At 43.2% G+C, this 24,514-nt stretch overlaps 1 protein-coding gene and 1 non-coding gene across 4 annotated transcripts in view; one reads left to right on the top strand and one right to left on the bottom strand.

The window, feature by feature from the left end:
• The window catches only part of SHROOM4 (shroom family member 4), a 248,510-nt gene that overhangs the window by 182,489 nt on the left and 41,507 nt on the right, over positions 1–24,514 (top strand). For all 3 annotated transcript variants that reach the window (XM_081567887.1, XM_081567885.1, XM_081567886.1), the window contains 2 exons: positions 18,231–18,365; positions 20,680–23,170. In XM_081567887.1, the coding sequence (XP_081424013.1) occupies positions 18,231–18,365; positions 20,680–23,170 (2,626 nt within the window). The remainder of the gene's footprint in view (positions 1–18,230; positions 18,366–20,679; positions 23,171–24,514) is intronic.
• LOC145537267 (U6 spliceosomal RNA) lies at positions 4,569–4,672 on the bottom strand. Its single transcript, XR_014076295.1, has one exon. It is a non-coding gene; the product is annotated as a U6 spliceosomal RNA (small nuclear RNA).

Here is a 24,514-nt window from a genome sequence, read left to right as displayed (position 1 = left end):
GGCGCCCAAGAAAATAAAGTCTGTCACCGTTTCCATTGTTTCCAAATCTATTTCCCATAAAGTGATGGGACCGGATGCCATGATCTTGGTTTTTTGAATGTTGAGTTTTAAACTAGCTTTTTCACTCCCCTCTTTCACTTTCATTGAGAGGCTCTTCAGTTCCTCTTCACTTTCTGCCATAAGGGTGGTATCATCTGCATATCTAAGGTTATTTATATTTCTCCCAGTAATCTTGATTCCAGTTTGTGCTTCATCCAATACAGCATTTGGAATGATATACTCTACATATAAGTTAAATAAACAAGGTGACAATATACAGTGTTGATATACTTCTTTCTTGATTTGGAACCAGTCTCTTTTTCCATATCAGTTCTAACTATTGCTTCTTGACCTGCATACAGATTTCTCAGGAGGCATATAAGGTGGTCTGGTATTCTCATTTGTATAAGAATTTTCCACAGTTTGTTGTGATCCACACAGTCAAAGGCTTTGGCGTAGTCAGTAAAGCAGAAGTAGATGTTTTTCTTGATCTCTCTTGCTTTTTCTCTGGTCCAGCAGATGTTGGCAATTAGATCTCTGGTTCCTCTGCGTTTTCTAAATCCAGCCTGAACATCTGGAATTTCTTTGTTCACATACTGTTGAAGCCTGGTTTTGGAGAATTTTCAGCATTACTTTGCTAGTGTGTGAGATGAGTGCAATTGTGCCATAGTTTGAACATTCTTTGGCAATGCCTTTCTTTGGGATTGAAATGAAAACTGACATTTTTCCAGTCCTGTGGCCACTGCTGAGTTTTCCAAATTTGCTGGCATATTGAATGCAGCACTTTCACAGCATCATCTTTTAGGATTTGAAATAGCTCAGCTGGAATTCTATCACCCCCACTAGCTTTGTTCATAGTGATGCTTCCTAAGGCCCACTTGACTTTGCACTCCAGGATGTATGGCTCGAGGTGAGTGATCACATCATTGTGGTTATCTAGGTCATTAAGATCTTCTTTGTATAGTACCTCTGTGTATTCTAGCCACCTTTTCTTAATTTCTTCTGCTTCTGTTAGATCCATACTGTTTCTGTCCTTTATTGTGCCCATCTTTGCATGAAATGTTCCCTTGGTATCTCTAATTTTCTTGAAGAGATCTCTAGTCTTTCCCATTCTGTTGTTTTCCTCTATTTCTTTGCATTGATCACTGAGGAGGGTTTCTTATCTCTCTTTGCTATTCTTTGGAACTCTACATTGATTGATTAGCTCTAGTAATTTTCTGGTGTTATCTTTCGGGTTTCCTATGTAGAGGATCATGTCATCTGCAAACAATGAGAGTTTTACTTCTTCTTTTCCAATCTAGATTCCTTTTATTTCTTTTTCTTCTCTGATTCCTGTGGCTAGGACTTCGAAAACTATGTTAAATAGTAGTGGTGAAAGTGGGCACACTTGTCTTGTTCCTGATTTTATAGGAAATGCTTTCAATTTTTCACCATTGTGGATAATGTTTGCTGTGGGTTTGTCATTTATAGCTTTTATTATGTTGAAGTATGTTCCTTCTATGCTTGCTTTCTGGAGAGTTTTTATCATAAATGGGTGTTGAATTTTGTCAAAGGCTTTGTCTGCATTTATTGAGAAAATCATGTTTTTAATCTTTCAGTTTATTAATATGGTGTATCACATTGATTGATTTGTGAATATTGAAGAATGCTTGCATCCCTGGAATAAAGCCCACTTGATCATGATGTATGATCTTTTAAATATGTTGCTGGATTCTGTTTGCTAGAATTTTGTTGAGGATTTTTGCATCTATGTTCATCAGTGATATTGACCTGTAGTTTTCTTTTTTTGTGGCATCTTTGTCTGGTTTTGGTATGAGGGTGATGCTGGCCTCATAGAATGAGTTTGGGAGTTTGCCTTCCTCTGCACTTTTCTGGAAGAGTTTGAGTAGGATAGGTGTGGCTCTTCTCTAAATTTTTGGTAGAATTCACCTCTGAAGCCATCTTGTCCTGGGGAAACAATCGCATTCACCATTGCAATGAAAAGAATAAAATACTTAGGAATAAATTTACCTAAAGAAACAAAGGAACTATATATAGAAAGCTATAATACACTGATGAAAGAAGTTAAAAATGACACAAATAGATGGAGAAGTATACCATGTTCATGGATTGGAAGAATCAATATAGTGAAAATGAGTATACTACACAAAAATAAACTCACAATGGATTAAAGATCTAAATGTAAGGACAGAAACTATAAAACTCTTAGAGGAAAACATAGGCAGAACACTCTGACATAAATCACAGCAAGATCCTCTATGACCCACTTCCCAGAGTAACAGAAATAAAAATAAACAAATGGGACCTAATTAAGCTTAAAAACTTTTGCACGGTTAAGGAAGCTATAAGCAAGGTGAAAAGGAAGCCTTCAGAATGGGAGAAAACAATAGCAAACAAAATAACTCACAAAGAATTAATCTCCAAAATATATAAGCAACTCCTGCTACTCAATACCAGGAAAACAAACAACCCAATCAAAAAGTGGGCAAAAGAACTAAACAGACATTTCTCCTAAGAAGACATAAAGATGGATAACAAACTCATGAAAAGATGCTCAACATCACTCATTATTAGAGAAATGAAAATCAAAACTACAATGAGGTATCATCTCACACAGGTCAGAATGACCACCATCAAAAAGCCTACAAACAATAAATGCTGGAGAGGGTGTGGATAAAAGGGAACCCTCTTATACTGTTGGTGGGATTGCATACTGGTGCAACCACTATGGAGAACCGTGTGGAGATTCCTTTAAAAAACTGGAAATAGAACTGCCATTGACCCAGCAATCCCACTGCTGGGCATACATACCGAGGAAACCAGAATTGAAAGAGATACATGTACCCCGATGTTCATTGTAGCACTGCTTACAATAGCTAGGACATGAAAGCAACCTAGATGTCCATTAGCAGATGAATGGATAAGGAAGTTGTGGTACATATACACAATGGAATGTTACTCAGCTATGAAAAGGAACACATTTGAGTCAGTTCTAATGATTTGGATGAAACTGGAGCCTATTATACAGAGTGAAGTAAGTCAGAAAGAGCAACACCAATACTGTATATTAATACATATATATAGAATTTAGAAAAACGGTAATGACAACCCTATATGCAAGGCAGCAAAAGAGACACAGATGTAAAGAACAGACTTTTGGACTCTGTGGGAGAAGGTGAGGGTGTGATGATTTGAGAGAATAGCATTTAAACATGTATATTACCATAGGTAAAATAGACGACCAGCGCAAGTTTGATGCATGAAGCAGGGCACTCAGAGTCGGTGCTCTGGGACAACCCAGAGGGATGGAGTGGGGAGGGAGGTGGCGGGGGAGGGTGTTTCAGGATGGAGGGACACATGTGCACCTGTGGCTTATTCATGTTGATATATGGCAAAAACCATCCCAATATTGTAAAGTAATTATCCTCCAATTAAAATAAATTAACTTAAAAAAAAGATATGCACTGATAGGAACAGACATGGAGACAGAGATAGAGATGGAGGGAGAGACACTGATATAGAGATAGAAATAGAAATAGAGATATGCAATATACAAAAGTCCTCAAAACAGCTTTTGTTTTGTACAAGAACAAAGACATTCTAAAAGAATGGTTGGAATATGGTCGGCAGCCTATAAATATTTATCGAATGAATAATAATGCCTTATTTATGTAAAAAAAATTAGGGAAACAGAAGCGCATTTAAATGTTTCACTTTATATAGTTCTATACAGGATAAGTGTTTGAAATAAAAAGTTTAATCATGTACTCAAAGGGCAATAAAAACGTTTCTCAAATTAACAAAGAAAAAAAGAATCCGGCTGCAATGCAGGAGATGCGGGTTCTATCCCTGGGTTGGGAAGATCCCCTGGAGAAGGAAATGGCAACCCACTCTAATATTCTTGCCTGGATAATCCCATGGACAGAGGAGCCTGGTGGGCTACAGTTGAAGGGGTCACAAAGAGTCAGACACGACTGAGCAAATAAACCACAACACAACTATGGTAGACTATTAATCCTTCATGTAGATACACAGTACTTCACCTAACTTCCTAAATATTGAACAGTTAGGATATTGCTAATTTTACATTATAATTAACCCTGCAGTCACTGACACTTCATGTACATAAATCAATATGTTCATTTCTAATTGCTCTCTTAGGATAGAATTCTTGGAATGGAAAAATTAGATTAAAGGTTAGGAACATTTTTTAAATTTTATTTATTTATTTTAATTGAAGGATAATTATTTTGCAGTATTGTGATGGTTTTTTGCCATACATCAGTATGACTCAGCCATAGGTGTACACATGTCCCCTCCCTCCTGAACTTCCTCACACCTACCTCCCCACTCCATCCCTCTAGGTTGTCAGAGAACTCCAGCTTTGGGTGCCCTGCCTCATACATCAAACATTTTTAAAAACAAATATAATTCACTAACCATAAAATTAATTGCTTTCAAGTGTGGAATTAAGTGGTTTTAGTATATTTACAAGGTTGTACAGCCACCAACACTCTCTAATTCTAGAAAAAAATATGCAGTGCTTCACAAATTTGCATGTCATCCTTGTGGGACAGCTGTGCTGATCTTCTCTATATTGTTCTGATTTTAGTATATGTCAGCTAAAGCAAGCACAGTAGGAACATTTTTATGTCTCTTGATAACATATGACAAGTTTCCTTGAGGCAAACATATATCCAATCCATTCCCATCCAGCAGTTTATAAGAATGCTTCTTTCCCTGCAACTTTGCTAACAGTTTTAAAAAATATATTGCCAATATCATTGAAAATTACATTTTATTGTTTTGTCTTTTGGATTAGCTCTTCTTCCTCTTTAGCTGTTCTGTAGAGATATGTCATCCACTCTGTTTCCTTTGCATGCATATACTGTGGGCAGTCACATCCACTGCCACAGTCTCGGCTGCCCCCCCCCTCTGTGGATAATGACCACGTGTCCATACCCTACCCTAACCTCTTTCTAGCATTGCAGCCCAGATATCAGGCTGCTTATGGGGCATGACTATTTACATTAGACAGCATATCAAACATGCTCATGTCTAAAGTCAAACTCGTGTCTCCTGAAGCTAGCTCTAGTTCTCAACTTGCCTATCTAGATAGTGATACCACTAGCTGTTTCATGGCCATCTTAACTTCTCTTTCCTCCATATTTAATTAGTAGTCCAAGTTTCTTGATTCTTTCTCTTATGTCCTTTCTCACATCCTTTCATTCTGCTCCACCCTCACTGTCACCTCTCCAGTTCTACCTTTTATTATGTCTATTGCACTAGCCTACTCACTTCACTATGCTTTCAGTATTTATCCACATAATTCATCCTACATGTGGCTATGAGAATAACCTTCCTAACATACTGTTTTACCATCTCTTTCCTTCTATCCTGGAACCTCCAAAGACTCTGTCTTGCCTGTTGGTAAAGTAAATGTTAGGATAAACACTTAAGGCTCACCATGCTGTTGGATCATTCTAATTTTATTTCCTGTATGCCTTAGAGAAAGTCTATGTTCTTCTTTCAGTATATTCCTGCTCTTCCCACTCGTGTTTTTACAAAACACCTCTTCCCCAGTCTCCTCCTGTTGAAATTGTTCTGAGTTTTCAAAATTAGAGGCTCTGCAAAGTCTTCCTTGATTCAACTAGCCGTGCTTTCTCCTTTGTTTCCTCCTTGACTGTCTGGTTTTAGACACCACCAATTTTATAGCATTTTCAACAAAAAAATAAGAAAGCTTGCTTAATAATGTTTTTATTACATGAATGCTTTTAAATTTTTATTGAAGTATAGTTGATTTACAATATAGCTTGTTAGCTTCAGGTGTACAGCAAAGTAATTTGGAGATATATAAAGATATATAATATTCTTTCTAAAACTTCTTTTCCATTATAGGTTATATAACATATTGAATATAGTCCCCAATACAATAAAACCCTTGTTCTTTTTTTAAAACTCTCATTTTGTTAGCATTTCCTTTATGACACGATATTCTACTCTGTTTAGTTACATAGATTTTTTAAATTAGTTTTTTATTGAAGGATAATTGCTTTACAGATTTTTGCTGTTTTCTGTCAAACCTCAACATGAATCAGCCATAGGTATACATATATCCCCTCCCTTTTGAAATTCCCTCCCATCTCCCTCCCCATCCCACCCCTCAAGGTTGATAGAGAGCCCCTGTTTGAGTTTCCTGAGCCATACAGCAAATTCCTGTTGGCTATCTATTTTACATATGGTAATGTAAGTTTCCATGTTATTCTTTCCATATATCTCACCCTCTCCTCCCCTCTCCCCATGTCCATAAGTCTGTTCTCTATATCTGTTTCTCCATTGTTGCCCTGTAAATAAATTCTTCAGTACCATTTTTATAGATTCCATATATATGTGTTAGAATGCAGTATTTATCCTTCTCTTTCTGACTCACTTCACTCTGTATAATAGGTTCTGGTTCATCCACCTCATTAGAACTGACTCAAATATGTTCCTTTTTATAGCTGAGTAATATTCCATTGTGTATATGTACCACAACTTCTTTATCCATTCATCTGTCGAAGGACATCTAGGTTGCTTCCATGTTCTAGCTATTGTAAATAGTGCTGCAATGAACAATGAGATACATGTGTCTCTTTCAATTTTGGTTTCCTCAGAGTATATGCCTAGGAGTGGGATTGCTGGGTCATATGGTGGTTTTATTCCTAGTTTATTAAGGAATCTCCACACCTTTTTCCATAGTGGCTCTATCAATTTACATTCCCACCAACAGTGCAAGAGCATTTCCTTTTCTCCACACCCTCTCCAGCATTTATTGTTTGTAGACTTTTTGATGAGGGCCAATCTGACTAGTGTGAGGTGATATCTCATTGTAGTTTTGATTTGCATTTCTCTAATAATGAGTGATGTTGAGCAGCTTTTCATGTGTTTGTTATCCATATGTATGTCTTCTTTGGAGAAATGTCTGTTTAGGTATTTTTCCCACTTTTTGACTGGGTTGTTTGTTTTTCTGGTATTGAGCAGAAGGAGTTGCTTGTATATTTTGGAAATTAATCCTTCGTCAGTTGTTTCATTTGCTGTTGTTTTCTCCCATTCTGACGGTTGTCTTTTCACCTTGCTTATAGTTTCCTTTGCTGTGCAAAAACTTTTAAGTTTAATCAGATCCCACTTGTTTACTTTTGTTTTTATTTCCATTACTCTAGGAGGTGGGTCATAGAGGATCTTGCTTTGATTTATGTCGTCGAGTGTTCTGCCTATGTTTTCCTCTAAGAGTTTTATAGTTTCTGGTCTTACATTTAGGTCTTTAATCCATTTTGAGTTTATCTTTGTGTATAGTGTTAGGAGGTGTTCTAATTTCATTCTTCTACATGTAGCTGTCCAGTTTTCCCAGCACCATTTATGGAAGAGGCTGTCTTTTCCTCATTGTATATTCTTGCCTCCTTTGTCAAAAATAAGGTACCCATATGTGCATGGGTTTATTTCTGGGCTTTCTATCTTGTTCCACTGGTCTATATTTCTGTTTTTGTGCCAGTACCATATTGTCTTGATGACTGTAGCTTTGTAGCGTAATCTGAAGTCAGGAAGGTTGATTCCTCCAGCTCCATTCTTCTTTCCCAAGACTGCTTTGGTGATTCATTGTCCTTTGTGTTTCCATATGAATTGTGAATTTTTTTGATCTACTTCTGTGAAAAATGCCATTGGTAATTTGATAGGGATCACATTGAATCTGTAGATTGTGTTTGGTAGTATAGTCATTTTCACAATATTGATTCTTCCTACCCAGGAACATGGAATATCTCTATCTGTTTTTGTCATCTTTGATTTCTTTCATTAGTGTCTTATAATTTTCTGTGTACAGTTCTCTTGTCTCTTTAGGTAATTTTATTCCTAGATATTTAATTCTTTTTCTTGCAATGGTGAATGGGATTGATTCCTTAATTTCTCTTTCTGATTTTTTTATTGTTAGTATATAGAATAGTTACATAGGTATTTTTATTCATCCCCTGGTGATGATGATTTAGTTGCTAAGTCATGTCCAACTGTTGCAACCTCGTGGACTATAGCCCACCAGGCTCCTCCATCCATGGGATTCTCCAGGCAAGAGTACTGGAGTGGGTTAGCATTTCCTTCTCCAGGGAATCTTCCCGACCCAGGGATTGAACCCATGTCTTCTGCATTACAGGCAGGTTCTTTACCGTCTGAGCCACCAGGGAAGCCCATATTGACCCCCTACCACACTATAAATTTCTTGAGCACAGGAATCATATCTTCTTCATTTTGGCATGTTTCATAGTACCTCTCCAAGCACCTTAAATGTAGCTAGGAGTTCCATAAATGCTTGAATAAAAGAATGATAAAGACTGCTAACTTTTTTTTTAAGAACTACTAATGACTCAGTTTTGGGAATGAATTCTGTGCGAAGAAGGTACAGATGCCAGGCAACCCTGATGGCATGACTTCTTCTTTATCCCTCACTCTCCGCTTCCAATCCATCAACGAATATTGTCAACTCTACCTCCAAGATATCTGTAATCAAACCTCTCTTCTCTACCCCTACTACTTCCTCCCCAGAACAAATCACCATTATCTCTTACCTATAAAAGCCTTTTTAAACTGGTTCCCTCGCTTCTACTCCTGCCCTGCCTAAATATATCAGCCTAGTGAGATCTTTATAAAACTTAGATCATTGTCACCTACTTAACAATCTCCAGTAGCTTATTTCCCACTACACTGGAAATAAAACACAAACTTCCTACCTTGACCTTGAAAACTCTGTGATCTGGCCTTCACACTTCCCCAGCCTCACGTCCCTGTACTATCTACCTTGCTCACCATGTTCCAGCTGTGCTGAGCACTGATCCTCATTGTCATGTTTGCTCAAAGCAGAATGAGTAGGTTCTCTTGGTTCTATTGAGGTTCTCACTGTTACTGGACATTGTCTTTGGGCTTCATGCATTTAGTAGTGGAGATGATTTAGGGAGTGGCCAGAAGCAATTCTAAAAGTTTTGAGACTTGGCTTTGGGCAAAATCTTTGTGGAGTTCATCATTTTCCTGAAAATTGGTACTCCAATACTGAGTTTGAGCTGAAGGAGATATTTGGCTTAAAAGGAACAGAAAGGAAATCTTGTATTATTCCTGCATTCATTCCCAAGGGACGCTACGGTATTACTGATAGAAACTAAGGCTGGAGGACAAACATCCTCCACCTTCTTCATCACACTGGGTGTTGGTTTAGGAAATTGGGCATCATAGCAGAAGCTGACTCAACAGATGGTATTATGTGAGCCTATTGTCATTTTCCCTGTGTGCTCATATGAAGTCACCCTCAGCCCTCTGGTGTTACACCCTTAGCTTTTATATATACAGGGAAGAGAGAAAAACCCTCTTTCATTATTCAGATTCTTGACTTGCTCCCCTTGCTCCTAGAAGCTGCGAAATATGCACCATCCACCTCCTTGCCTTTGGGATCATTGACAAGAAACAGTCTATGATGGGTACGTTTTATCTGCCTCTACATAGATATGTAAACTAGAATATGCTTCACAGCCAAGCCTGAAAGAGAATCTAAGTACTGTGTTTCTAAACTACTAAGCATTTTTCTAGCCCCTAACATTTGCAGAGCTCTCCCATTTCTTTCATACGGTTGCCTCCCTCCAACCTCCTATAGAAAAATAGGTGTCCCTGTGTTTTAAAGATTCTAATGCGAAAAAATGGAGAAATGAAAGTGGAAAGTCAAGTGTAAAGGCCCTAACCAAATGAGGGTATTGCTCTTTACTTTCATACTTGGAAAGCCAAAAGACACCCCTTGACACACATCACAGCATTTGAGGGTGTCTTTACTCCCAACCCAGTATTCCCTTCCTTTCTTATTTACTACCCTGGGTTTCTTTTTAGCCTTGAATGGATCCTGAGGTAGAGAGTGGAGAGGCAGGGGATTCAGCAGATTTGTATGAAAGAACTTGACCTGGCTATTTCAAGAGGGGAGGGGGGAGGTAGAAGAAGTGGGGAAGGTGGAAAGGCAGAACTGGATACCAAAAGTCCCCTCTATGTAAAGTACCTATATCTCAGATGACCAAAATTGTAGCTCCCCAGCTGACAAGAAAGGTCTTGTCTTAAAGTTCTCTTTAAAACCATACATATGTACATACACACACATATACATAGATATACACATACTTACCCATACATGCACACAGACATACACTTTCACACATTTACATACATATACATGTTCATCCTTGGTTGGGTCTGTATAAGGAAGGACTCTAGGTCAGCAGGGACCTCCAGCTAACAGTGTGAGGGTGTGAGGAGGCCTTCAGAGGTCTGTATCCCTTCATGGTGATCAAGCGGCTTTTGCCTCCTTCTGTCAGATAAACAAGCCATGCATTGTTTTATCCACTGGCTGTGGACAAAACAGGCCTCCCTTCCTGCTGAGCAGGCCAGAATGAGTTTGAATTCCTTCATGTGGGGCAGGTAGAATGTGCTGGTAGGGGCGGAGGAGGCTGGAAGAGCCATAGAAAGTAAACAGAGCTAATCAAGGACACCATTTTGTGCTTCTCCTTATCTAAACACTTTCAAAAGAGGAAAAAATCTACAGTAGGTTATGACCCAGACCTCAGGCTAAGCATAACCCCAAGAAACAAGGGCCTTATTTTCCTTCTTGCCCTGGGTTGGATCAGAGCCACGGTTCTCTTTTTGCTTACCCCCTGCCTTCTTCCCTCCAAGTAGTTCTTGAGGGGTCTCCTGAGAGCTAGGCTCAGAGACCAGTAGTTCTGTTGGATGGTATTGGGGTGACAGCCCTCTAGAGCAGCTAGAGACTTGGCTTCTTCTAAAATTGGTCCACTTCCCTCCCTTCACCTCTCACAACAGCCTTTACAAGGGAGCCTTTCTGGCAGATCTGTCATTTCCACCTGCATGTGCCCCTCCTTGCTCCAGGCCAAGTTCTTATCCTCTGAGTGCTTGGAAAAGACACAGTCATCTTTACCTTCCCCTGAACAGAGGAGGTGATGCCTGCTCATGTTGTCTGGAACTTAGCTCTACTAAGTGAGAAGTTACCCCACTTTATCTCAACCCCATCTCCCAGTCTCTCCTTTCTAAATCCCAAACTGGCCAAACTGCTCCAATTCCTCTCTTATCATCCTCTCCCCAAGGATTTCTTGAGTATATACTGCCCGTGTCCATCTGCCCATCATATCACGTCTTCTGGTGACTACCCAACTCTCATACTCCCATCCTGCCTCCCTACCTAAGGCAGTCCCCAAAACATGCTTGTACCTCTAGTCAAAACTTCCTCAGCCCATCTGACCACTGACAGGGCCAGGCTGCTATCACATTTGTTATTCTTTATTTCCTTAGGAAATGGGGGTCAGGGGAGCATTTTTATGGACTGGGTTACAGAGTGGAAGGAGAAAGGCACTTGGTGACCAGACTTAGGAAGGCTAGGTACCCAGGCCTGAGTAATGGGATTAGAAGTGACTGTTTATTCTGATGCTGTTTCAGAGCAGGGGTTATTCCCTAGTGTACTGCTATCACTAAAGGTACTGTATTCCCTAGTGTATTGTCAGAATGTGGTTATTACACCAGCAGCATCACCATCACTCTAGAGCTTCTTAGAAAGTCAGAATCTGGAGCCTACTCTAAACCTACTGAATCAAAATCTGATTCAAGATGGCCAGGTGATTATTCTGGCCACTGAAGTTTGAGAAGTGCTACTCTAGAGAGTTAGGCTTGATTTTTGAAACTTCTCTTAATTAGTCCTCTTGCATTCCTCTTCATTTGGCTTGAAGAAATTCTTTTTCTTGCCACTAACAGTACCTTGTCCATTATTATTTGGGGTCAAGGATGATATTAATAATGGATATCATTTACTGAATGCCTTTTGTGTGCCAGGCATGCATTGCAGATGAGGAAATTGAGTCTCGGTGACATGCCCAAAGCCAAACAATTAGTGTGTAGGAAAGCTGAATCCCCAACCCAGATCTGCAGGCATACTAAATCCCCAAACTTCCCCCTTACAGGACTTCTGATTACCAGAGGAGGGTCTGTGGGCTTACTTGGATGGCACCCGCCTTTTGTAGGCACATGTAAACAAAAGTCCTTTCAAACTTCCCCAGAAGGTCTAGAGGGCAGAGCGGGGAAGGGGCCACCTGGCATGGTTTCCCCAGAGAGGAAGGGCCCTGGGATATTTCTTGGTCTGAAGAAGTTCACATAAGCTCTCTCAGGGGCCAGAAACGGCTGAAATTAGGACCAGAGGCCAAAGGAAACTGGCCTAGAGATCCTAGAGTATTATGAAGGGAAAAATCCCAACTCTGAATCCCCAAGAGGAAATAAATTCTGATGCTTGAGCTTGGGCTTAGGATATGTAATAAACTTCTGTGGGGCTGCTCTGGGTCCTGGCTGTTGGATAGGTCAGTGAGGACATCATGTGGACCCCCAGCCTGGGGCTGGGGACTGTTACCTCAGAGTGTGCCATGTAGTTGGAGAGGTTGTTTGTGACAATGGGTTTTAATGTTTTATTTTGCAGAGAGGAAACAGAAGCCCAGACAGGGGGAGTAAATTGCCAGAGGTCAGAGTGAAGTCATGGCAGAGGCAGGGATGCTGACTCCAAGCAGCACTGTTTTGGAGTTGGAGTCTCTGGTGTGAAATGCAGTTTCCTCTGGGTCTGCTCAGATGCCCATAGGATGGGCAGACTCTGAAAATATGGCCCGGAATGGTTCGTGAATCTTTCTGTCTCAATAGGATATTCATCCTGGGAGATCTCTAGGTTCCTTGCCCCCAGCTATGTAAAACCAGCTGTAGTGCTACTAACTTTGCTGGACCTGAAGGCTGCTGGGCCTGGCTGATCTGGGTTTTCCTTTTCTGGGGCTCAGAGGACCTGCGGAGATGGCTGGGTGGAGTCAACCCAGTCCAGGAAGCACAGGAATTCTTTTAAGTGTATGTATCTGGGGTATTTTTCTCTCTCACTTGCGTGTATTTTTAAAAAAACTTTTTTAGACACCCACTTTATCTTTCCCAAACATCATTTCCTTGCTCCTTTCCTGAGTTCTAGCAGTGGCTGGGGGCCCAGCTTCCTTATTGGCCTTTGAGCTATGTAAGGGGGTGGGCCAGAGCTCAGAGGAGGCTGGAGTAGGGAACAGGAGGGCTGTTTGTGCTGCTGGAACTGCCTTTCATCCTTCCCTTTGCCACCAGGGTACTGGCTACTTTCTGGAGCAGTGTCTTCACTCCTATCCAGCTCTTGACACTGGCCCTCATTCCCTAAGGTGGTGGCCTCCTCTAGGCCCAACCAGGCTGATGGCCATACCTTGCCTTCAGTGCTACTCCTTTCTGTTCTTGGAATTGGGACCTGACTGTGCCTGAGCCCCTTGGAGCACACTCAGGGGCTTGGGCTGATGGCCCCTTCTCTCAAGAGGTTTTAAAGAAAGGCAAATGAGTCTCAGCTAAGGGAGGATCCAGCCTGCAGAAAGAAGCCCCAAGGGCTGGCTGGAGAGGTTGTTGAGGACCGTCTGAGCTGGCTGGATACCTAGCCCTCTCCTAAGCTATCTCCCCATCCTGGGCAACTTCCATGGTAGGTACTACTGGTAGCCATGGCCATCATGGCTGCTACCCTTCTTCCCCCTTCTGCTTTCTTTCTTCAATATCCCTTTCTTTTTGCTTCCTAAGAAAGGAATTTTGGGGTAATGAATGATATGTATGTGTGTGCTCAGTCGTGTCCTACTCTGCAATCCCATGAACTATAGCCCACCAGGCTCCTCTGTCCATGGAATTTTCCAGGCAAGAATACCAAAGTGGGTTGCCATTTCCTACTCCAGAGGATCTTCCTGACCCAGGGATTGAACCCATGTCTCCTGCATCTCCTGCACTGGCAGGCAGATTTTTACCACTGTACCAACTGGGAAGCCCCAGTGAATGGTAGTGTGTTTAATAATAGTGCCTTGGGAGAAAGGGTAGGAGACTGTTGCCTCCATAGCTAGATTGGTGGTTGGCATTTTCTTTTACCTCTTTGCTTATTTCTTCTCATCTTCCTTCCCCACTGCCTAAGGAGGGAATGGTTTAAACTTTAGGACTACCAAGACTTTCCTTTTCTGACTGCTTCTTGAGGAAGACCTAGGAGAAGGCTCAGGTATATTAGCTCTTTGAGATAGATCCCTCTTTGAGGAGGTGGGGGTGTGTGGTATCCTAACAAGGGTTGGAGGACCAGAGCCTCATTCTCAACTGCTGGTTACTAGCTGTGTGTTCTTGGCAAAGCAGTTCAGCTCTCTGTGTCTCTTGTTTCTGCATCCCATAAAGGAGACATAATAATTGTGCTTACTGATAAGGTTGGAGTGAGGATTGAATCAGCTAATGCATGCAAAGTGCTCAGTGCCAGGTACATCTTAAGTGTCCAGTAAATGGTCCCTGTTATTTTTGTAAGTTAATAGTATACTAGGCACTATGCTGAGTGATTTCACACATGGGACTGCATTTAATCCAGACTTTAAATCATGAGTAAGATTTGTTGATTGTCTCCATTTTACTGGTAAAGAATTACAACTTGGAGAATGACTGTGCCCCCAGTCACACAGCTAGGATTAGAATATGAGTGTGGACTCACTCCAAATCTAGGGCTCTTTAGGAATAATAATAGACCAAGTATTAGACCCTATAGATGGTTTCCTCTCCTTTCCCAGTCTAGGGTTAGAAGGCTCAGTTCTGACTGCAGTTCCTGCACTGAGAGTTTCCTCCCTGTAGCTTGTGCTTTTCTCTCAGTGTTCTCAAAGCCTCCACTTTCTTGCTTCTACCTCCTTTAAGGTTGTTTCCCACTCCTGGAGAAACCCTAGAGAGAGCAGGAGGCTTTGTAAGCTACCTTTCAAAGTATGGCAAGGGTGATGCTAGTGGAACCTTGACAGTGGATGGGCAAATCTGGGTGGAAGGACTCTTGAACTATCAAGAAGGCTAAGTCTGAGCCAACAATTCTTATTACAGTACCCTCTCCTTATTGACCATATGCTATACATCAGTATGTGTCCCAGAAGCTTTGAGAATGTTCTGTCTCATCCCCATAGTAACATAGCCAGGTAAAGATTATTGTTCTTTTTTTTCTGATAATAAAAACGAAGCTCAGATGGGTTAAGTGACTTACGCAGAATCACACATCCAAAAGTGGTAGAGTTAGGCTATGAACCTAGTAGATCTGACTCATCTGTCTTTGTCTTATCACCTTTGGGCTTGATATAGTTCATTGGATGAGACTAATGTACATGAAATGATGATGATCACTATCAAACATTATCTTTGATGGGCTAAATTGTGGGGACTAGATTACTAAGGACAAGCTCCATGGAGTAGACATTACTTGAGCAGTACCTTGAAGAAGAGGTGGGACTTAGAGTACCAAAATGGGAGGGGGCATCCCAGGGAGAGGGAACAGTCACAGTCATAACTGAAACCCTGTTCTAGGCAGTTGACAAGCATTGTATCATTTGAACATTGCAACCATATTAATTAGGTACTATCATCACCATCTTACTGTCATGGCAGCTAGACCTCTGAGAAGTAAAGGCACCTGTCTAAACAACAGAGCTTGTAGGTGATGGAGCTGGGATTTTAACCAATGTCCAATACCAAGGCCTGTGTTACATTCTACTAGAAAACCAAAAGCAAAGGCACAAAGCTGGTTGGAGAGTGTGATTGGAGCAGAGACGTGAGAGGTTAGGTTGGGTGGGTAAAGATAGCTTAGAAAGGGCTTTGAAAGTCAGGTCCAACCAGTGAAGATTCTTGAATAGGAGAGTACAACAATCCAATTGGTATTTGACATGTGATCTAAAAGCAGTGACTGGAGGTAAAACCAGGTGAGACTGGCTGCCAGACTAACACAGTATTTTGGTTGCAAAATGTTAAAGGCCTGGACTAGAATAGGAGCTGTGGGTGGCAGGTTCTGTGGAGGAGAAGTATGGTTATGTGGAATAGTCTCAGTGAAAATGGTATGGGTATGGGGAGAGAGAGAAAGAGGCCAAACCAAAAAGATATTGTAAAAGAAGACTCAGTAGAACTCTATAAGGGATTGGATGGTTGGGGGGAAAAAAGGTGGTATCAAGGCTGACTGCCCACATTTTAAACCCTGGACTCAGAACTTCGAAAATGCTGGATATGGAAGAAGAGCCCCAAATAAGAGAGATGCCCAGTTCTCCACTGTATCCTCAGTGCCTGGAACTGTGGTACATAGTTAGATGCACATGGTACATAGTATCTACTAGTATGTAGTACTTATATGAGATGCTTTATAAATAGTTGTTAATGGACTCCTGGGTAACAGCCACTGGAGAGATTTCTAGCAACATGGTTTTGTGTGTGAAACTCTGGAGCAGGCACATCCCCCCAAGGTCTTCTAGTGCCTTCAGCCTCCTTGATGGCACTCTGAAATCCATAATAGAACAGTGGTTAAATATGTGGCCCTCACCTCCTCTCCTTCCCATAAATTTTCACTGCTGCAGCTGATCTGTGGCTCTGGTTCCTGACCATTGGCAGGCATCTTCCACTGCCCTGCCTTTTATATCTCCTTCTCTGTCTCTGGCCTGTTACCATTCAACACATGTTTTCCCCAGCAAGGCCAATTTCCTCAGGACTACTTGTTCAGGCCTTAGCCCTCTAGAGGTCTGCCCTGCTGGGATTTTCTGTATTTCTGCCAGGATAAGGGGCATTCCCCATGAATATGGATTCAGCTCTAGTCTCTCTACTGCTGCTCCTGGGAGGTAGAGAGCTGATTTATCCCACTCTGTAACAAGCGTGTTGAAATCCAGGGGCCTTATCTTAGTCAACTCTGCTTCCTCACTGTCTAGTATGGAACCTGCCACAGTAATTGAATGAAAAAAGTAGTAAATAAACTTATCATCTGTTTACCTCTCTGTCATCTCCTTTATTTATCATCTGTTTCTCTTACTCTGTCATCTTGTTCTCTGTCATCCATTTCTCCCTATATAGTTCCCTGTACTCTTTCTCAGACTTTTCCATTTCTGTCATTTGTTTATATCTGTACCATCTCTTCCCTCTTATCTTTGTCATCTACCTGGCCCATCTGATATCTGTCTTTCTCTCCTTATTTCTTCTCCTCTCCTCACCTCTCCTTCTCTGTCCTCGCCTCTCTTCTCCCTTCCCTTCTGCCCTCCTTCCTTCCCCTCTCTCTCTTCTTCCCCCTGCCCTCTTCCTTTTCCCCCCTCTCTTATTCTTCTCCTCCCCACTTTCTCTCCCCCTCTCTCTCATATCAATCATCTCTTTATCCTCTGGCACTACCTGTGCCCCACACATGCTCTTCCCCACTTGCAAGGGTGGCTTCTATTCATGTGAAATATACCAGAGCACAGGGATGGGGCCTGTAGAAGCCTGTCAGTGCAAGAGTTGTGGCTGCAGCCTCCTGCACCAGACAGGTACTGTGGTTGCATCCAGGGCCTTGGCCTCAGACCTGTTTCTCTTTATTCACCCCTGCCCTTGAATAGGAGTCTTCCCTGTTAGCCTAGTACCATGCCATCTATCACATTGTTCTATTCTCTCTGGATGAAATGGGGGTTCCTTGCCAAACCTCTACCTACAAACTTAGCAGCCTCACCTCTGTGGCCATCTTGTCCTTCCCTTTCTCAGTGCCTTTACCAGTAAGTTCTCAGGAACAAAGCCTATGCTTGATTGATCTCTATATCCCAAAAGATATGCACAGATGGTACACAGTACACAGACAACAAATGCTTATCAAATTGAATGAGCCCAAAACTGGAGAATTGGCAGTCAGTTGGTGTTGACTTGTTCAAGCTTCTCAATGATTTACCTACTCCTTTCTTAGAGAAAAAATGGAAGATTGGCTACATATATTTTTTTTCTCAGAGACAACTTAGAGTGGGCACACTGTTCATTGAGCAACAGTACTCACATATTCCACGAATATTTATTGAGCATCTACTATGTGTCTGGCATTGCTGTACATGCTTGGGATATACCCATGATCAAAAGAGCCCTATGACTCTAAAATTCTGCATGTCCACGGATTGTCTTTGGGGTGAAGGAGATTTGAGTTCTGGGAGCTGAGGGGGTAGCTGCTAAGATTCCTACACCAGTTCCTTGCAAGATGTGCTACTTCATTTAAGGGAAAGAGGGGGTGGGGCGGAAGCTGCCTGGGAAGTGATTTCAGCTCTGGTTCCCTAAGTTGACTTCCTGTCCCTTTTTTGCTGTAGAAGAAACGCCCCTGTCAGTAGGCCGCACTCATGGCATGTGGCCAAGCTGCTGGAGGGATGCCCTGAAGCGGCCACCACCATGCATTTCCCCTCTGAAGCCTTCAGCTTGTCCTGGCATTCCGGCTGCAACACGAGGTGAGTCTGGAACCTTCCCTTTAAGACGGGCTGGAGGCTAGACCACCTGGCCGCTCAGGAGTGCTCTAGTCCCCGTTGGAGGCTATAGAGCCCTGAGTGCTATCCTAGAAAATAAAGGGGAGTGGGGCAGTTCAGAGGGCCTGGCTTCTGGTCGTCATCTATTGCTAACTCTCTGTGAGTTTGGGACAGTCCCTTTCCTTTTAGAAAATGTTTCCTTGAAATATTTCACATGGCTTGCAAGACACCTCTCTTTCCTGTTCTTCACCTTACTTCCTTTGCAATCTCTTCCCCTGGTTCCCTTATCATCCTAGTCTCTGTTGTCGGTGACCCCAGGACTGGGTTCTGGTCCTCTTCTCTAGCTATAGCGACTCACAGTGACCTCATCTAGTGTTTCTCATCCAACTCCGTCACAAAACCAAAGCCTTCAGAATGGGGACCTCCCTGAATAACAGGGTCCACCTGCAATGAGGATCTCTCAATTTAGGGAGCTACCCAGCAAATGCAGAGAACTTTTTAAGCAAGCCCAGAGCCAGCAAAGCTGCTAGCTTAAGCTGCCTTTTCCATTCCACAGCAAGATCTTCCCTCCAAGAAGGATTTTCTGTTGATGAGGCTCAGGGAAGCTAAGGGCTGAGTTTGCCCCAACTTGGTATCTTTATTTGGTATCGGAAGCCAGGGGCTCAGGGCAGAGGCAGGGGCAGTTTTGTTCTGAAAGGATACACAGAAACACATTCTGAGCTTAGCTTCTGTTTAAGTGGGGGAGTGGCTCTTTTCAGCAGGAAGGGTGGTGAGGTGGATAGCAAATCTCCCTGCCAACAAGGAATTGATGGATTCTTAGCCCAGAGGTCAAGTAAGCAGAGTGGCTAAGGGGCAAGGTGGTGAGCGGGAATTAGGAGAGGCTGACCTGGAGGATCTTGTGGGTGCCTGCCACTGCTCAGCTCTGGCGTTTGGAACTGTGGCCTTTCTGAGCCTCCTGCAACCTCTGGGTTTCTAGTGACAGGGAGTTACTGGCATGACTTGGCTCAGTTTGGCTTTGTGTGTGGGAAATGGTACTTAAAATTCAATATTGTGTTTGATCCTAGTTCCGTCGTTGGTCTTCCCAGTTTGGCTTTGCTGTGGGGGATGAAGGCAGCCTGGGTGGGCAGGGGCCACTATAATGTCAATAGTCATAGTAGAGGTAGTATAGGGGATGCTGATAACAATAGTCATGAAAACAACAATCAAGAGAGCTGCTACTCTCAACCAGGTGTTGAACCCTCACTAGGCGCCAAGAGCTTCACTTTTATTATCTGATTTCACCCACAAAGCAACCCTCTGATACAGATACCACTATCATTTCCATTTAACAGACAGTATAGCAGAAGAGCCAGGACATTAGACTCACAGAGGCCCAGGTTCAAATTCCAGTTCTGCTTCTTTAGCAGCTATATGAGCTTGTCATTTTACTTTCCCTCTCCAAGCTTCGGTTTTCTCATTTGTCAAGTGGAAATAATAATCTCTCCCCTTCAGTTTGAAACGAGACATTAGAAAGTATCTGGCACATCATAGGTCCTCAGTAAACGATGAGGATTACTATTATCAAGAAAGGAACAGGGGAATGCTAAAACTATGGCCCTGTCTGGGCCATGAACTAGAGCTGGGTAATCTTGAGAAAACTGCCCCCTCACAATCACTTCCCTTTGTAGGGCTTGCTTGACACCAGTGGTTCTCAAAAGAGTGATCCCTGAACCAATAGCAGTAGCATCACCCAGAAAACTGTCAGAAGTAAAAATTCTCAGGATCCACCCAGACCTAAAACTCTGGGCATGGGGCCTAGTCACTTGTGTTTCATTGAACCCTCTGGATGATTCTGATGCATGCTCAAATTTGAGAACCACTGATTTACAAAATAGGCTGACTGAAATTAAATCAGCCCTTTAGGGCCCCTCTCAAATGCTAATAGTCTGTGCTCGTTTCTCCAAGCAGAGAGCAGATAGCTGGCTCCCAGGGGACAGCAACAGGCCAGAAGCAATTTTAGACTCACTTAAGGCAGAGAAACAGAGGACAACCCCTAGTGGAGTTCTCGCACTGTTAGTCTTTGGATCTTGCCCTATTCTTCTTCCACATATTGTCTTGTCTCCCATTTTACCACATTTCTGTGGCATCCCCAGCGTCCTTCTCTTCCTGTTTCCCTTCCTTCTTCTTTTGCCTTATCTCCCTCTCCCTTGTGGTAAGGGTGCCTCTGGGTTGTCTTGCCTTCTCCTGTGGCAGGGATGGCCAAGGTGGGAAAGTAATCTGGTGACATGGCTAACTAACTGGTGTGTCCTGTGTCTTGCAGTGACGTGTGTGTGCAGTGGTGTCCACTCTCCCGGCACTGCAGCACTGAGAAAAGCAGCTCCATTGGCAGTATGGAGAGCCTGGAGCAACCAGGCCAAGCCACCTATGAGGGCCATCTCTTGCCCATTGACCAGAGCACATACCCCAACCAGCGTGACTCAGCCTATAGCTCCTTCTCAGCCAGCTCAAATGCCTCTGACTGTGCCCTTTCCCTCAGGCCAGAGGAGCCAGCCTCTGTGGACTGTATCACGCAAGGCCCAGGGCCAACTAAAGCCCCTAATGGTCGCCCTAATGTAGTTGAGACCTCAGGAGGTGGCTGGCGCACCAGTGGGGGTCACCTGACTCCTAGTTCCCAGATGTCATCTTGTCCTCAGGAGGTCTCCCACTCAGAGCCTGCCAAGGCTTCCAGGGGTCCCCCTCAACCTCCAGTGAGGCGAGACAGTCTTCAGGCCTCCAGAGCCCAACTCTTCAATGGAGAGCAGTGCAGGGCTTCTGAGCTTATAGATTCCTTGCAACAGAAGGAGAAACCTAGCTTGGACACCATGATATCCCCAAGGAACCCTAATAGGTTCTGCTGCCTCAGCGGGCAAGACCAAGTGACAAATGAGGCCCATCAGAACTGTGAGCTCAGCCAACCTCCTGAATCTAGCCAGAAGGGCTCTGAGCATCTACTGATGGAGGCCTCAGCCAAAGCTGTCGGAGTCCCAAAAGTATATGACAAAACTTCCAGCATAGGTTCCAGCCCACTCAACCAGGCTTCAGCAGAGCTAGCTAAGACTTCTTTTGGCAGCTCTCCACACCTCACAGGACCCACAGGGCATCGCCATAGTGCCCCTGAACAGCTGCTGGTGTCCCACTTGCAGCGTGTGCACCTTGATACTAGGGATAGCAAGGGGACAGAGCTCCAAGCTGGGCAGGATGGGCAGGAGTGGACTCTATCCCCTTTGCACATGCACAGTAGCCACACAAGCAAGAAAAGCCCATGTGCCCCTGCAGGAGGAACCCAGGACCAGCAGAGCAAAGAGAGAAAGACCAAGCCAGTGGATGATAGACCTCTGGGTTCAGGTCATCAGGGCCCAAGCAGTTCCCCACATGGAGAGGCTGATGGACATCATCCAGAAAGAGGTTTCCAGGATGCAAACAGAGCAAGCAGAGCTGACAGTGAACTGGTCAGCCAGCAGTCCTGTGCCTCTGGCTCCCTTGCTCAACAAACCAGGGACTGTTCTTCAACCTGTAAAGTAGCTGGCAGCACAGAGGCAACTGAGGAAGGGGACAGTGAGCCCAAGGAGTGTGGCCGGGTGGGCAGTAGGCGAAATGGAGGGTACCGGGGCCGCTCGATCCAAAACCGGCGGAAGAGCGAACGTTTTGCTACCAATCTACGTAATGAAATTCAGAGGAGGAAGGCCCAGCTCCAGAAAGGCAAGAGTCCCTTGTCACAGCTGTGTTACACCAAGGAGCCAGTGGAAGAGACTGAGGAGACCCTAGAAAGTCCTCCACTTCCTTCCTCTAACTCAGCCCTTCTATCTTCATATAAAAAACCACCAAGCCCCAGAGACAAGCTCTTCAACAAGAGCATGATACTCAGGGCTAGGTCTTCAGAGTGCCTCAGTCAAGCCCCTGAGGGTCAAGAATCTAGGATTGGCTTGGAGGGACGAGTGAGTCCTGGCCAGAGATCTGGCCAGTCCTCTTTGAGCCTGAACACCTGGTGGAAAGCATCTGACCCATCCTCATCAGACTCTGAAAAAACAAACGTTCACCATGGAGTCTGTGGAGGTCACTGGAGATGGTCACCAGAGCACAACTTGCAGCCACATGTGGCACTAGCCATGGAAGGCCCTTCCAACCCAGGTGACAAGGAATTGAAGGCATCTACTGTCCAAGCTGGGGAGGAAGCCATCCTCTTGCCCTTTGCAGACAGAAGAAAGTTCTTTGAAGAGAGTAGCAAATCCTTATCTACATCTCATTTGCCAGGTTTAACCACTCATAACAAGACTTTTACCCAGAGACCAAAACCTATTGACCAAAACTTTCAGCCAATGAGCTCCAGCTATAGAGAATTGAGGCGCCATCCCATGGACCAATCATATCACTCCACAGACCAACCCTATCATGCCACAGACCAATCATATCATTCCATATCACCCCTTCAGTCAGAAACTCCCACTTACACAGAATGTTTTGCAAGCAAAGGTCTAGAACAATCCATGTGCTGTAAGCCACTACACTGTGGTGATTTTGATTACCACAGGACGTGCTCTTACTCCTGCAATGTCCAGGGGGCTGTAGTCCATGACCCTTGCATTTATTGTTCTGGGGAAATCTGTCCTGCTTTGCGAAAGAGAAATATGATTCCAAACTGCTACAATTGCCGGTGCCACCATCACCAGTGCATCCGGTGTTCAGCTTGCTGTCATAATCCCCAGCATGGTACCCTCGAGGACAGCAGCTTGAAACCTGGCAGCACTTGGAAACCCAGGAAGCCGACAGTGCAGGTAAGGACTTGGTTCTTGGATGGATAAGCTTCATTATTCTCTTTGCAAGGAGAAAGCTAGGTAAATAATTTGAAATATAACAATTATAAGGCCTTAAAATTATATAGTGCTGGGTCCACCAGCTGGTATCTTACTAACTTTGGGCAAGAAATCATCATCTTTAGAGGTAGAATAAAATAGCTTTGCTTCACAAAACCAACAGAAGTGGGCTTTATATCCTGACTGTATAATTGGTATCAGAGTGACCTTTTGCAAGTCATCCAACCACCAAGAGTTGCAGTTATGTGATTTTTTAAAGGGAAAAAGAAAAGAATTTTTACCTCATCAAATGGCCAGTGCTAAATAAAGTCTTATTACCTCATCTTTAAATTGGAGGAAAATAATGGCTGCCTTATGAATTAGTTGGGTGGATCAAATGAGTTTGTGTAACATAGAGTGCCAGGCCCAGTACTTAATACAAAACAGCATGTACAGTAAGTCCCTTACATACAAATGAATTCCACTCTGAGAGTGTGTTCATAAATCCAACCAAGTTAGCCTAGGTACTTAACTAATACAATCAGCTATATAGTATTGCACTGTAATAGGTTTATAATACTTTTCACACAAATAATACATAAAAACCAAATGCAAAAAAATAAACATTTTTAATCTTACAGCTCAGTACCTTGAAAAGTATAGGAGTACAGTACAACAGCTGGCATACAGGGGCTGGCATCGAGTGAAAGGCAAGAGTTACTGCCTGGAGGCAGCAGAGGAGGTGGGAGATGGTAGAGCTGAAGGATCGTCAGCAATAGGAGACAGAGGGCAAGCTATAATTTCACTCATGCCTGACGTTGATGGCACAGGTTCTGGTTCCTTGTTGGATTCAATTCTATCTACCACGTTGAAAAAAACAGTCCAGTGATGTCTAGGTAGTAGCTCTTTTATTTTCATCACAGATGACCTGGTAGCCCTAAATTGCATTCTGAACGCCTGCTGCAACCTTTGTTGCAGTCTACATTCGGGTCCTGTGCTTCAAAAACTAACAATGCCTCCTCAAATAAAGAAAATCCCTCTGGCGTTTCCTACATCGTGTATCTCTTCAGTTATTCTTCCTCTTGTCACTCTGTTCTCTCAGTTATTTTCACTTTTGTTCCCATCGTTACTGCTTGGTACTTCTTAGCAGTACTGCTTTTATGCTTACTTCTGGAAATCCTGGGCTTGAAATAAAGATAATGTACTACTGTACTCTATACAGTACTATACAGTAAAGTACAAAAAAACACAACCACTTGTAGAGGATGCATGCATGTGACAATGTACACCAGACATGTGAACTAACTTACGTGACTGGACGTGCGA

Source organism: Giraffa tippelskirchi, chromosome X, assembly GCF_054371585.1.
Source record: "Giraffa tippelskirchi isolate mGirTip1 chromosome X, T2T-mGirTip1v1.2.pri, whole genome shotgun sequence".
Taxonomy (NCBI): domain Eukaryota; kingdom Metazoa; phylum Chordata; class Mammalia; order Artiodactyla; family Giraffidae; genus Giraffa; species Giraffa tippelskirchi.
Note: the sequence above shows the minus strand (reverse complement) of the source record. Positions and strands in the feature narration are given on the sequence as shown.